At 37.6% G+C, this 13,523-nt stretch overlaps 1 protein-coding gene across 1 annotated transcript in view; it reads right to left on the bottom strand.

The window, feature by feature from the left end:
* The window catches only part of brinp1 (bone morphogenetic protein/retinoic acid inducible neural-specific 1), a 108,737-nt gene that overhangs the window by 80,618 nt on the left and 14,596 nt on the right, over window positions 1–13,523 (bottom strand). The window contains exon 2 of the mRNA XM_041970596.1: window positions 4,870–5,137. Within this exon, the coding sequence (XP_041826530.1) occupies window positions 4,870–5,087 (218 nt within the window). The 5' untranslated portion in view covers window positions 5,088–5,137. The remainder of the gene's footprint in view (window positions 1–4,869; window positions 5,138–13,523) is intronic.

Below are 13,523 nucleotides of genomic sequence, written 5' to 3'. Positions count from 1 at the left end.
CGCTACCGGGAGTTAAGGGGTTAACATCTCGTTCCGGGTGATGTAACTCTAAACGTGTGGTATCCACAGAAAGTCCAGAATCTCAGCTACCAGCTCAGTAAAACCATTTCTATCACCAACAAACACAGTTAAGACAACAAATAATTTAAAGAGCAGCTACACAAAGTCCGAAAAATATGTAAACACAAAATATGTCTCCCCGTGTCCACCCCACGGCATGATCACGAACAAACGACTCCTCTACTGAAAACTCACATCTCACAGATTCCACAGCTGGAAGTTTCATCTCGCTATGACCAAGATTCACCGAACCAGAGGCAGAAAAATACCCGATTTATGCTTCACGTTTGTAAAAGTCAGAAAGCATGTCATACCTTTGCTGTCTTGCATAAATTAAAACCGCATTTATTAAAAAAGAAAATAATAAAAAAGTTTCCTGTCCAAAAATTACGATGTTCTGTCCATCTGCATGTATTTTGACAAAGAGAAATCTCGGTTCTTTTTTCTTCTTCCTGTTCCAGACAGAAAACATCTCTTTATTTTAATAAACCCGCTCTCTCCCGATCACGTCAGACGCACCGCTGCAGCAGGGAAGGGAGACATGGATGCCATGTTTCTGTCATCAAAGCCAGAGGCCAGCAAAAAAAAAAAAAAAAAAAAAAATTTACGCGCGATTAAAAGATTTAACGGCGTTAATTAAGCGTTACGTTAACACGCGATTAACGCGTTAACGTGCCCAGCACTACTTTAAATAGAAATATTGATACGGCATATGCAGTATTCCTATATTTTTTGTCATTTGATAACAGAATGTGAAAGTGGCTTCAGGGATCTTCAATGGGTCAGTGATATAGTTTGACAATTAATTGATTACTTCATGAATAACTAAAACAAAATGGTTTAATTTCTTGCATTTAGAAAATGTACTCATTGAAGTGTTTGTGTTGTCTTTGAAATATTAACTTACACAAACATATTCAACTTTTATTATCAGCACGTTGGTTGTAATTCAGTTTAGCGTGACTTTTTCACCGTCCATTTCAAGGTGTTTGTTCTGAACCTTCAATACATTTGAGGCTTTTGATGAGTGTTGTTTCACTGACCAGCCTATGAAATCTCTCCATTCATTCACATCTGCATTGCCATTTCTGCATTTCAAAGCGAGATCAATCAGACCCATGTATTTTCATAAATATTTTTTATCCTAAATAACAATACTCATCTTGCTTTTTTGATTACAGTGCAATACTGATTTGAGGCCTTTAAAATGCATTAATGGCTACCAGATTTGCATTTATATTGGATTTTCGCTCAGGCAGACAAGAACCTGAGATAGAGCTCTGCGAACAAAGACCAAACAGAACACGCATCATCTGAAACACATTCGACCCCGTAATAGAGTACAAGCAAGAGAACGACGGATGATGCTAGTGTGAGCAAAACAGGCATCGAATTTCACTGCTAACTAAAGCACACTCTGATACACCTTATTCAGATCAGGTCTGATACAACAGTGATATGCAGCCAGCAGTGAAAGTAGCTTTCTTGTAACTGATGACTACCATATAGAAAATGTACACTTACATGTTTGATAATAAAAAAGGGATGCAGCTTTAAGATTGCAATCAGCATTGGCAGAGGAGTGGCAATTACTTACACAAAGCACATTTCAAAATTTCCTGTAGGAGACATAAGTCTGGAGGGAGAGGATAATTGGTGCCTTGCGGTGTGTCTTTCCCCTCCAGGCGATAGTGACCTTTTCACAGCACTAGACAAGAGGATGGAACCTTCTAATTCTGTGTTTATCCTTCAAATAGGCACCGTGCCCATGTTATTAAAGATGGGGCAGATTTGTTTGTTGCTGATCAGGTTGGCATTGTCCATACTGCATACCTCCAGGGTAATCTCTCTTGATAAGTGAACCTGAAAGGAATGGATGCTTTGTCTCTCTGCAAATCTGATTCAACCACTTTCCACCACTAAATCTTTGAGGCAGGGAAAGTCCCCAGGGAAATTTACAAAGCGATTCAATCCTCATTGGTTGTTAGAGTGGAGCACGGCTGGGCAATCATGTGCCAAGGAGGACCGAGGGTATGTATGATTTCATTCCAACCAAACCCTACACCCCAGCTGATGTCCATGATTGCCTCCCCCTTACCAGCTGAAGATGTACTCATCATTGAAATTAACTGGTGGTCAAGCTTTCAATGGAAATCCTCTCAAAAGTTAATTTAGTCCGATTGGAGAATGGACCCCAGTTTTGTGTGTTTTTTTTTTTTTTTTTAATCTGTACTTCATGCTTCACAGAGCCATCTTTTATTCAGTCCACTCATACAGACACTACACTGAGGAAGTTTCTCAGATCAGGCTGTGCTAAAGTAAATCTGGACCATTAAACTTTATTTTGTCTGGTCTACAGATGCTTAACAGTTTTGTGCATTGTTGGTTGTCATTTCATTTTTAATGAGTAAAACAATAAAATTTTCACACTCTTAATGCATGGTTTAAATTCCTTGTCAAGGGGAATAAGACATCTACCAATGATGGCTGAATTTGATGCCACTAATGGTTTGTTAAGAGTGAGAAATAACTGGAGCCACTTGAGCCCAGCAAAAATCCCAGTAGCACCAGACAAGCAAACACACACTCTCTTTTTTTAATAAATCACTGCAGCATCACAGAAAGCACTCGACGGCTGTACAGCGTCTGTGGAAAGCAGCTTCTGAAGTTTTGCCTCTGAGATTCATGCCTCTGTGCAACATCCTCCTCTGTCAAGTTACACATTATGCAAATGCATTGTTTACTGTTCATGTGACAGCATCAAGGCACGAAAGCCAGTGGGGACCAGAGGCTGTGGCAAGTTACCAAGAAGGAAGGAGGAAAGCAAGAGAACAAACCCTATGAAAAAACTAGTAAAGCATGTGGCAAATGACAATTTTACTTTGTTTCAGTCATTTGTAATTCTGAGTTAGAAGACTGCAGATGGGTGTAAGAAAATCTGAGCACATTGTTCTAAGAAAGCGGGGTTTTAGTCATACAAGTTCTGTACTTTCTCATCTTCTGTGTTTGAGCTGTGTATGAAGGGCTCTGTGAGGAAAAGTCAAAAATAAAGGGTCAACTACTGCTTCAATAGTTGAAGGTGAAGATGAGGCAAAGTTAAAAAAAAAAAAATAGCAAACTATTTCTGCCATTTAATAGCAAGCCAAAATTAATCATAAATTTAATAATTTAAAGCAGAACTAATGAACTTTGGCAGATTTTTACACTGTGGTGCCTCCTAATGAAGAATTTCTTGACATCCTCTTTCTTATCTGAGTTATCTTCAGCCAGTCCGCTGTTGACTTCAGTCTTATCTAATTACTTTCTGTCATTACTTTCTTCACTTTCAGGATAACATCCTCTTGTGTTTCTTTGCTGAACCAGGCATGGTCCATGTTAAAACAGCCAGTGTGTTGATATCCAATTGCTAGTGTGTGACATGATGTCGTGAAGCACAAAGCTTGTCACGTGATGCCTGCAGGCTGGGGGAAAAAAAAGAAGTGTGGTTATTCAGCTTCAGAATGCTTCAGAATGCTTCAGGATGCTTCAGGATGCTGCAGGGTGGCGACAGCTCCTGGAAGGTGCTTACCATTAATGTCACATGTGAAGTGTGCCATCAACATTCGTCGGAAGTACAGTTTTTAAATGCATTTTTTAAATTATTTAGCCAGTTAAGGGATTAAGGGATCAAAATCTAACATTTGCATCCCTTTTTAGATTCTTTGGCCTTAATGTCTTCCTGAGTCTTCACTATGTCTTATGTGAAAAAAAGCTAAACAGCTGTATAATTGTATTATTATTAATTTACATTTTGCACACCTCTGTGGTTCTGTTGCAGCGGCATATAGTGTAGGCTGACAGCCCAACTAGAGCATTGACTTTAGCTTTGTCAAAAATTTACTCATCTCTCATTTACTGCCATATTTTCAAGACAGCATCATAAATTTAGATTTTTCATCTTTTATATATATATATATATATATATATATATATATATATATATATATATATATATATATATATATACGGGTTTTTTTGAGAAGTCAGAATTGTTCCATTTTTCTCCCCTACCTATGAAATGAATCCAAGATCCCAGGAACTCCCTGCCTTTGTGCTATAACTGCAATTTTCTTCATAGCTCAGTGAATGCCAGGATACAAGGATCCTGCCAGCAAATTGTTTATTGGAAGCAAGTACATTATGAAATTCTAAGGAATATTGTTGTAAACTCTCTTGTTTGATTTGATTGTTGAAAGTAATTTACATGGAAATGTAGTACAAATACAAACAGAATGCCCTGCAATCAACTATACTGACAACTGTCAATCGCTGTCACACGAACATGTGTTTCCTGTTATAATCTGGGATGATTTATTTTTTTTCAACACACACCATCTATAAATCTAACAGACATAAAAAATTCGATCTAATCCATGTATGCTATCACACACTGTTGTAAATTTCTTTTGACCTCGCTTCATCTTATCGGCTTCATTTTGATCTGCCTTTGACATTTACTGTCAAATTGTTTTTCTGTTTTTGTTCATCTTTTGTAATGATAAGAAGGAGGAGGAGAAAAAGAGGGAGATAAAATTGGTCCAGGGGAAAAGTAAATAAAAAAGTTCTCCTTCTTTTATTTCATGGGCAAAAAAAAAAAAGAATTTATAACTCTGATCCCAACTGCATCTAAATATAAAAGCACATAACAGGTTAAAGCCATACACAGTTCAGCTTTTTGCAACCAAAATCTTAAAATAGCAAAACCATTAAAAGAGGCGTTCTCCTAAAAAGCATGAGAGGCATCAGTACACAGGCTGAAAGTGAACTCACCTATAAATTTTATATCTAGTCGTAAATCCTTGGCGGAATCTTTCCACAAAGGACAGATAGCTCCGAGAGTGGTGGAAAGGTCCGCGGTCAGAGATGAGCCAGTCATATTGCTTGGTGACATGTTGTTCAGCAGCCAACAGGTCCTGGCGGGAAGACTGAACTGTTATATGGTCCCATATAAACAGGAAGCAGATGACCTCAATAAACCTCCAGTTCATGCTTTTTTTTAAGCCGCTCTCTGTTCATTCTCGCTCCATTATGTGGAGACCTGATGGGAGAGAAAAGAAAGAGAGGGGGGGGGGGCACAAAAAGAGGGCTGTTATATGACAAAGTCTATTTTAGCAGTACAAGTAGAAGTCATAGAGTTAGGTTAATTGTCTGGTACTGAGCAAATACGATAGCAGCCTTGTCATTGTCACTTTGCCGTGACATGGTGTGAATTTATTTCCTGCCCCTCACGTATTGTTCACCCTTCGTGGCTCCCTGGAGTTTTCAGAAAGCCACACAGATTGTGCCTCTACATACAAGGAGCTTTATTCCTTTGCCGATGAGTGTGAGTACTATCCTTTAGCTATCTGGCTGTCTGTTTGTAATTTGTGTCATGATTAGTTCTGACAAGGTTAGAATAGTTCTTTGTGACATGTTATGACACTGTATAGCCTCTAATGTGAAAGAGCAACATCTCCCTTTACGCAGTGGTTTAAATTACTTCTGGAGGAAATTTTATCTATGGGTATTGTTGTTGAACCTAATCCTGGACTAGGTATCTTTAAATTAACACATAAAAAAAAAACTAATATACTATTATTCACATTTTACTTAATGAGAATAGAACAAAGGATAAATTCTACCATTTAATAAAACATAAAAAATTGGTGCAGGTGCTCATGAAATAAAACATCTATTTGGTTTTGATAGGTCTCATAGTTACTAATAAAGAAAAGATTTTCATCAGTAAAAGTCTTTAAGAGCTTCGGCCCCTGGCCGTGGAGCAACACTTTGCTATGAAGTGCTACCGTATGCATGAAATATTCTTCTTTTCATGGTTTATTAGACAATAACACATCATAAAAGAGCAAGAAAAATTTAATGACCCTAATCTTTTAGCTAAATACACGATGAACTGGTGGCATACTGATAAAGGAATCCTTCTTGTTATTTTATTTTATTATATTATATAAAATGAAAATGTCATTTTCTTTAGCTCAGAATTTTAATTTTCAGATACCACTTCACTTACTTGCTATGTAAGCCCAAAAATGAAGGAATAATGTGATTATCTACTAGTGTAACTAACTACAATAATAGCCTAAGATTTAGAGTATAATCAGTTCTTTAAGCTGATTGTCACACATTTGAACTTTCGACTATTACAGACTAGCCTGGTTCTGGATAATTACTTTAATTTCTTGTGAGCTTGGTTATCAGAATGAAGTCATGTACAAACTGAGAGACAGGAGAAATGATCAGCAAAGAGTTGTTAAAAGATATTTTACACAGAGATAGGTTGTGAGGGTAAACATCTATACAGTTAGTTAATGACTTATTTCTATAATTTATAGGATTTATGGTTTATTTAGAATTAACAGTTAATAGATTTTTTTTAATTATATTCATTTTATTTGTATTAACATTGAAAAGTTGTGCTCAGTGTGAAATTATTTTATCGGCCTATGGGATGAATCCATCCAACTGAGATTATCATACCATTACGTGTTCATACAATATAAATGCAGTCATTATCCATTTAAGAACTTAATACTGCCTTTTTTTTAAAATAATGATGACGCAAAGCCAACATGACTTCCAGATGGGTTTGTTTTCACACAACCATCTGGCAAGACATCTTTGAGGTGTGTAGAGAGGGATGGGTGGAAAAAAAAATCTTGGCAGGTGAGTGGATCACTCATCTTTCTATCACCATCTATTATAGGTAAGTTTCACCCAGTTAGATTAATGGACTAAAGTCAGTTAGTAAAATCAACATGCCAAAGAAATCTGGGCAAAGAACAAATACATAATTTACACTGAAAAATAGTATGTAATGCTGTTCTTGTTCTTATTCCAGTAAAGAAAATGATTGGTTTAACCAAATGAATCTTTAGTATTTGGCAATTTGGCATCATAAACTGATCAATCTTTTTATTTTTTGGTAAAGAACATATTGTGAGATAAACCTCATTCTCACTCCAGTACCATTATATTTTACCATTTTGACACAACCCTGTTGCATTAAAAATCAACACAGTTGGTAGCCTTTCGTTTCAGGTTTCAACGCAGTGGGGAAACGCATACAGTGAATTTCTTCACTATTATCTGCCTGCTGTCAGCATCTAATATTGTTGTGACTGGTCTGTCAAAGCACTAATGCCAAACGACACACTATGCGTATCTCAAAGATGCCAGTGGCTTCAACAAAACTGCAGTAATTGACACCCTGGAAATGAAAACAGGTTGGAGTAGGGTATAACTGAATTATTTTACATTCAGATGGGAGTTTGAATATCTTCTATATTACTTGCCAGGTGAATAATTCTAAGGAGCTCTGAGGATCCACAATCAAGAATATTATAAAAATATAAAAACTGTTTTATAGACATTTTATGTTATGACTATCTTAAAATAAATGTTCCATTTACTTTATTAGGTACTGACTCTTGTTTCCTCCTTACAATAAAATACTGAACCGTAGCATTAAATCAACAATGTATGTGCGCTTGCTTGTTGCAATACCTTGAAAATCGCCTCCACAGTTGACCTAGAGTTTATTCTTTCTCACCACCTGAGGCATGATTGCTTTCTGAATCTCTGAAAGCTCCCACTGAGAGCATTTACATTTGTGTTTCTGCAAGATGACAGTAAATCCTATGTGCTTATTTATATGAGCCAAGTTTCTATTCATATGTTAATATCTGTCCGTCTTGTACTGTCACAGTGGTAGTCATCCCATATGGCAGATTTTCTGCGTGTTTGCTTTGGTAGTGTCTCATCTGAGGATTATCAGACTCAAAACTAAAGTTCATTGATAGATAAAAGATATTCGTGTTGACCAAACAGGGGCCTTCTTTACACTTATAACTTGTTGTACCAGTCAGATTTTATCTACAAGACATTTTAATACAGGTATTTTCTCAGTATTACAAGATGTTGTTTATCTGCATTAAGAGAAAAGTAATTGTTATGTGGAAAACTATTTTGAGTATAGAAAGTATCTTATTCTTAGCCAAAGAAACCACCTATGGATTGATAAAAATATTTGCACTCTGTGCACTCTTTAAAATTTGACAGCCCCACCCTTCTGAATCAATGCACTCTGGTGAAAAGCACAGTCCATAACAAGTGGGTTGATGGGTTATTTTCGGGGCAAGGAGACATGTGGTGCAATGAACTAGCTGCACACAGGAATCAAATATTCTCCTTACATTCCCTTTAAAGGATATCGATACAGTACCACTCAATGATAGTCTTTCAGTTCAAAGAATGAACATTTGCGACACAAAAAACAAAGAAAAAAATAATACACTAATGTTTAAAATGTTCATCTACAAAGTTACTGTACTGTAAAGCAAGGCAAGATAATGCATTTGCTCAATAACTGTTAACCATATCTTATGTCAGCTTTTCACCAACTACTCAGTGGAAGAAACTGCAACACAAAAAAGTCTAAGAAAAAAACTAATAAGTTCAGGGCTCAATTTACAAAGTCAGGGGTATACTTCACATACTACATAATTTTGTTGATCATCATCTGAGGTTCTTTTGAAGTAATTTAGGATTGGTGTAGTCTGTCCATCCTAATCCATGAATGGTAGCAAATAGTATTTAAGGCTTTTTACTAAAGAACAGCTAATAAACCAAATGTTGTGCCCCTCAGTCTCATGACACATTTTCAGATCTATTTTTCATGCTATTGTGATCATCCCTAGGTGTGCATGAGCTCACCAAGCCAGAATCTCACATGTTTTACACATTTGTTTGTTGACATTTCTAGATCATTTATGTCTGTATTATTTTTGCGTGACTGTTATTTTTGAGTGAATGGGTAAAACAGAGAGAGGAAAAGACAAAGAGTAGATCATGCTTACCCCTTGAATAAGCAGGGTAAAAAGGGAAGGATGTCTGCTTCAGGAAATCACCAGACAGAACAAGGGAGGCTTGTTTTCTCCATCCTCTTTTTAAACAGCCCTATTCATGCTGCAACTCCTCCTCTATTCTGGTTCTTTCATGGGGATTCAATCTCCATTCGAGTCCTGTCACTTGCTTTGCCAATCAATTCCTCCTGCTCCTGTGTGGGGGTCTAAGTGTTCCTCTTTATTCTATAAAGTTCATAAGAATGGAGAGGCTTGTTCTCCTTATTTGTATTCTAAATCCCAAGGAGCAAAGGTTCAGGAAAAAATGTGAAGTCTTTTGCAAAGAGTCAGACTTGAGGGAATTGGAATAGATATACTGTATATTTCTATACTGTCCATCCATTGTTCATGCATGACACCTGGTTACCAATATGTATTATTTATACTCCACATTATGTGTCAGAAGAATCGTATGGATATAAGCAGATAGAGTTCTTGCTGAACTGTTATCAGCATAGCTGCCTCAGAGAATTTATTTCCCAGTGATACTGGTATAATGCACGTAGTGAAGCAAAACCTTTGACGTAATGTTATGGATGGCTGGAAGCCTCGAAATGAATTTTTGTACTCCTCTGGGTTATTTTAACATACTTCATATTAATGCGGCCATGAGGGGTCTAAAAGGTTGTGTGAGATACATCAAGGATTCACACAGCTGAATGAGAGAGAGGAGATCAGGACTACATCTAAATATGACAAACCTTTCATTATAATTCAGAGAATTATTGTTGCACCACTCGCAGACATGTCTAGAAAGGCGTGGTAATGGTCTGCCACTTGCAATTGCTAGAAAGCGACAGAGGAATGGGTGGACTGGCCGTGGCTAACTTCATTTGCACTGGATTTTTCCCTCAACCAAATCTCTCGCCTTGGTCGTGTTGTTTCTTTAAAAAGGACTGCAGTGGCACCCTGACCTTCAGAAAACATGGCTGAGCAAGCAACACTCTGTTTGATAATTAAATTCTCTGGTTGGTCAGCAACCAATCAGCTCAGCTAAGGGATCAATGGCTGATTTAAAAAAAAAAAAAAAACAAACTAATTCACTAATGGGTCAGAGTTATTCCAATCTACCTGGATGCTGAATTATTGTGTCCAAATCTATTCTGGGAGTGGAAGAATCAATGCGACGCAGGGAGAAGAGCGGCAGATGGGAGTCGGCTGCATCTGTCATGTGAAGTGGTGCAAGGAGGGTGCTCTGCGGCTGATTTGATAGCTGCCCAGTTGAACAGAAGCAATGCGGGGGCGGTTTATGAGATGGCTCTTACAGGCATCGTCTATGTCATAAAGCAAACTAATTAATAAGGTTTCAGGGTAAGCACGAGGGCAAAGACTTGATAGTTTAGGCCCAAGGTTTTTGTGTGTATGACTCAGATGGATTAAGCACACTGGCTAACGAAAGGGCAATTAAATTTAGCATGAAATAAAAATGGAATTAATCTGTGTCATGAGGGATTTTGCAACAATAGATAAAAAAACAGTGACACCAGCATATTGCTCCTTGCGATGTTATTTTAAAAAATTTAGAGCTCACCTTTACTAGATTATCATCTGCACACTCCATGTCTTTTAAACGCATTAAGTTAAAAAGAGCATCATGGCACTGATTTGCTTTTGTGTTTATCTCATTCCAGGAAGAAGTGTTTTGAGCTGATAGGAAAAATTTTGTCTTTTTTTCCCAAAGAGAAAGAGATGCAATGTAGCGCGGATCAACCATTTGTCACCACATCCACCAGTGCTGCTGTTGGCTACTATGGCTGCGTAACAGATGAAGATTGATCATTTGTCAGCATGCAAATTGGCTTTCAACTGCTTTCTCTAATTACTCTGTGGTTTTATTGATGAGAAACCACTGACTGCTTTCCTTCAATTTACCTTGCATGACAAAGTCTTTGTTCTGAATATGTTGTCTCTCACCTTTCCTTATAGTGGGAAATAAAGGCGAAAGCCTACAACCTTAATAGATTTCATATTCTTTACCCTATTCCTGTGTTTCACTGAAACAATGTAAGATTAAGGGCAAATATGCCAGAATGGATTTCATTCTCTTACCTGGTCACACAAAATGTACCCAGAGGAGCCCCTGACATGGAGCAGAGCTTGAATAGAACTTACATGGAAGATGTAAATGACACTGTGATCACTGCACCTTTTTCTTGCTCATGCATGTAAATGTCAAGTGATGTTACCCACAGGTTTCCACTGACAAGACCCAAAAAGTCTACACCAAAGAAACGCGTGGGCAAGTATCTCTCTGCGCATATCAAAAATCTCCTTAACTGGAGAGTGCATACAAAACTCTGCAAGGTAACGTACATTTTTTAAAACTGACATTAAAACTGATTCAGTAAATTAAAAAACCACAACGAGAATCTGCAAAGAAGCTCACCTCAGACCCCATTAATATCATTTCACTGTAATTACCATTAGAATTAAACAGCACATCCTCCCTACTTGTTTTTCCATTCTGTGACTGATCTGTCATAATTGCCTGTGTCTGTAACATTTCATTCAAATCACACTATCAGTGCCACAAGATAGGGTGTGAAGGAGTGTTGCGAGGCAACTGTGAGCCTGCAATTGGTTTCCATAACTGCATGTTATTCTAAAAAGACATATGCGAGGAAGTATCATCTTATCAAGGTGAGGGTGTGATTTCCCATCCTGTTTCAATCTGTGAGGACTGTGTGAAAAGAACACATGCTACTTATTTCCTTATGCTGAATTTCTGCACAAGATGAAACCTGTGCATGTATATGGTTAACTCAGACTCATCGCACCAGTCTTGACCTTTTAACGACTGCCTTTTCCGACTGACAGATGACCATTAAAAAAAAAGTAACAAAAAATAGAAATTGTTTTGCCAGCAAATTTTTGAACGTTGATACTGTTTCACCTAACCTTTTCAGAACAGCTTTCCAGTTTCTTTCTTTTTTTTCACATTTTTGAGGGAGGCTCTCTCTCTGACAAAAATACATAACAGCTGCTGTCCTCTCAAGAGAATGGAGTGCTGGCATTATGTAGGGATATTTTTTTTTTTTTTTTCTCCAGTTGCAGTGGGTTATTTTTGTTGGTTTTTGCAATCCCCATTAGCTCTCTCCACTCAGATGCAATGCCATTTCTGAAAATTGTGACCTCCTTTTCATTCCAATTAAATGCTCACTTTCTAATTCATCCTTTGACAAACTGATAATCACACGACTTTGGCAAGAGTTCCGTCTCTGACCAACCACCTGGCTCTTCTGCAACAGAAGGAATGGGGTGTTAAAGCGACGGTCACTGATCCTATTGTTCCTAATTCAAAGCCCTACATTTGTGAAATGAGGGGAGAGAAGAGGAGCAAGCATAGGCTCAGTGTGTTCCATAAATCAGCTAAATCTGCAGAGACTCAGAGCAGATGGTGGAAATTAAAAGAAAAAAAAAGTTCTCCCATCTCAATTCAATGCAGATTAAGCACTGCAAAGCTAAGCTGTTCTGTATTATGTTTATGCTGTACTGTGCAAAGACACTACCATTCTGCCTGGTTTATTCAGTGCCCAGCTCATCCTGCCTCTTATAATGAACTTACTCAGCATCAACTGAAATGTATTAATCTGATAATATGCCATTTATTAACACTAAACATTAAAATTTGGCAACAAAATGATTTTTTTTTATTGCAGCTAAAATAAAATAAGAAATATTTAAATGTACTTCCAGGATTTGTTACAGTGGTTACAGAGGTCGGCTTGGGTCTGTAGAACCTGGGTCCGAGTCCTTGTGCTGGCAACCAAGGCAAAAAAACCACTGGGGGTCCCTAAGCAAGATCCCTAGCCCCCCGGCACTGAATCTGGCAGCCCACTGCTCCTAGTGTAACCAGTGATGGGTTAAAAGCAGCGGACGAATATTGGTGTGTTTTGCAAGATATGTACTGACAAAATGAAGTTAACTTTAATATATTTTTAAATTAAATTATAACTACTGTATTGTATCAATGAAAAGAGCATGGGGGATAGTGGTGTGTATAAATTCACATCCACAAAGGCTTTCTGAAAAGACATTTTCAGGCCTGGAATAACTAAAAGGATCCAACATTTTTGCTGAGAAAAGCTATTTTTTTCTTTTCTGCACTATATTTCGTCTCCTCTTCTTGGGAGGTTATCATTTGCAAAGCCATGCCCTTGATATGGGTTACTGCAGCCAACATGTTCCTATTCCCCATGTTAAGTTTGAAAATAGAGTGCTCTTGACCTCTTGCCTTTGAAATTATTTCACTGTTGCTGTATAGCTCCCCTCATCTGTCCTCTTTTTTATGTTGTAACTCAGAGGCTTTTGCTATAAGACTGACATTTTCAGTCCCTTCCTCTACCACATTTTTCCTTTGCCTATCTGAGACACAGGTAAACTTTGACTTGGGTATTGTAAAACATTCTTCTATATACACACACTCCAGTCATCTGTTGCTATATGCACCAGACGAATCCTCAGTGCATGGTTGCCAATAACATCTCCCCATCAGTTGCTGAATAATTTACAAGCCAGTTCTTC

The sequence above is a fragment of the Melanotaenia boesemani genome, chromosome 19, assembly GCF_017639745.1.
Source record: "Melanotaenia boesemani isolate fMelBoe1 chromosome 19, fMelBoe1.pri, whole genome shotgun sequence".
NCBI lineage: Eukaryota > Metazoa > Chordata > Actinopteri > Atheriniformes > Melanotaeniidae > Melanotaenia > Melanotaenia boesemani.
Note: the sequence above shows the minus strand (reverse complement) of the source record. Positions and strands in the feature narration are given on the sequence as shown.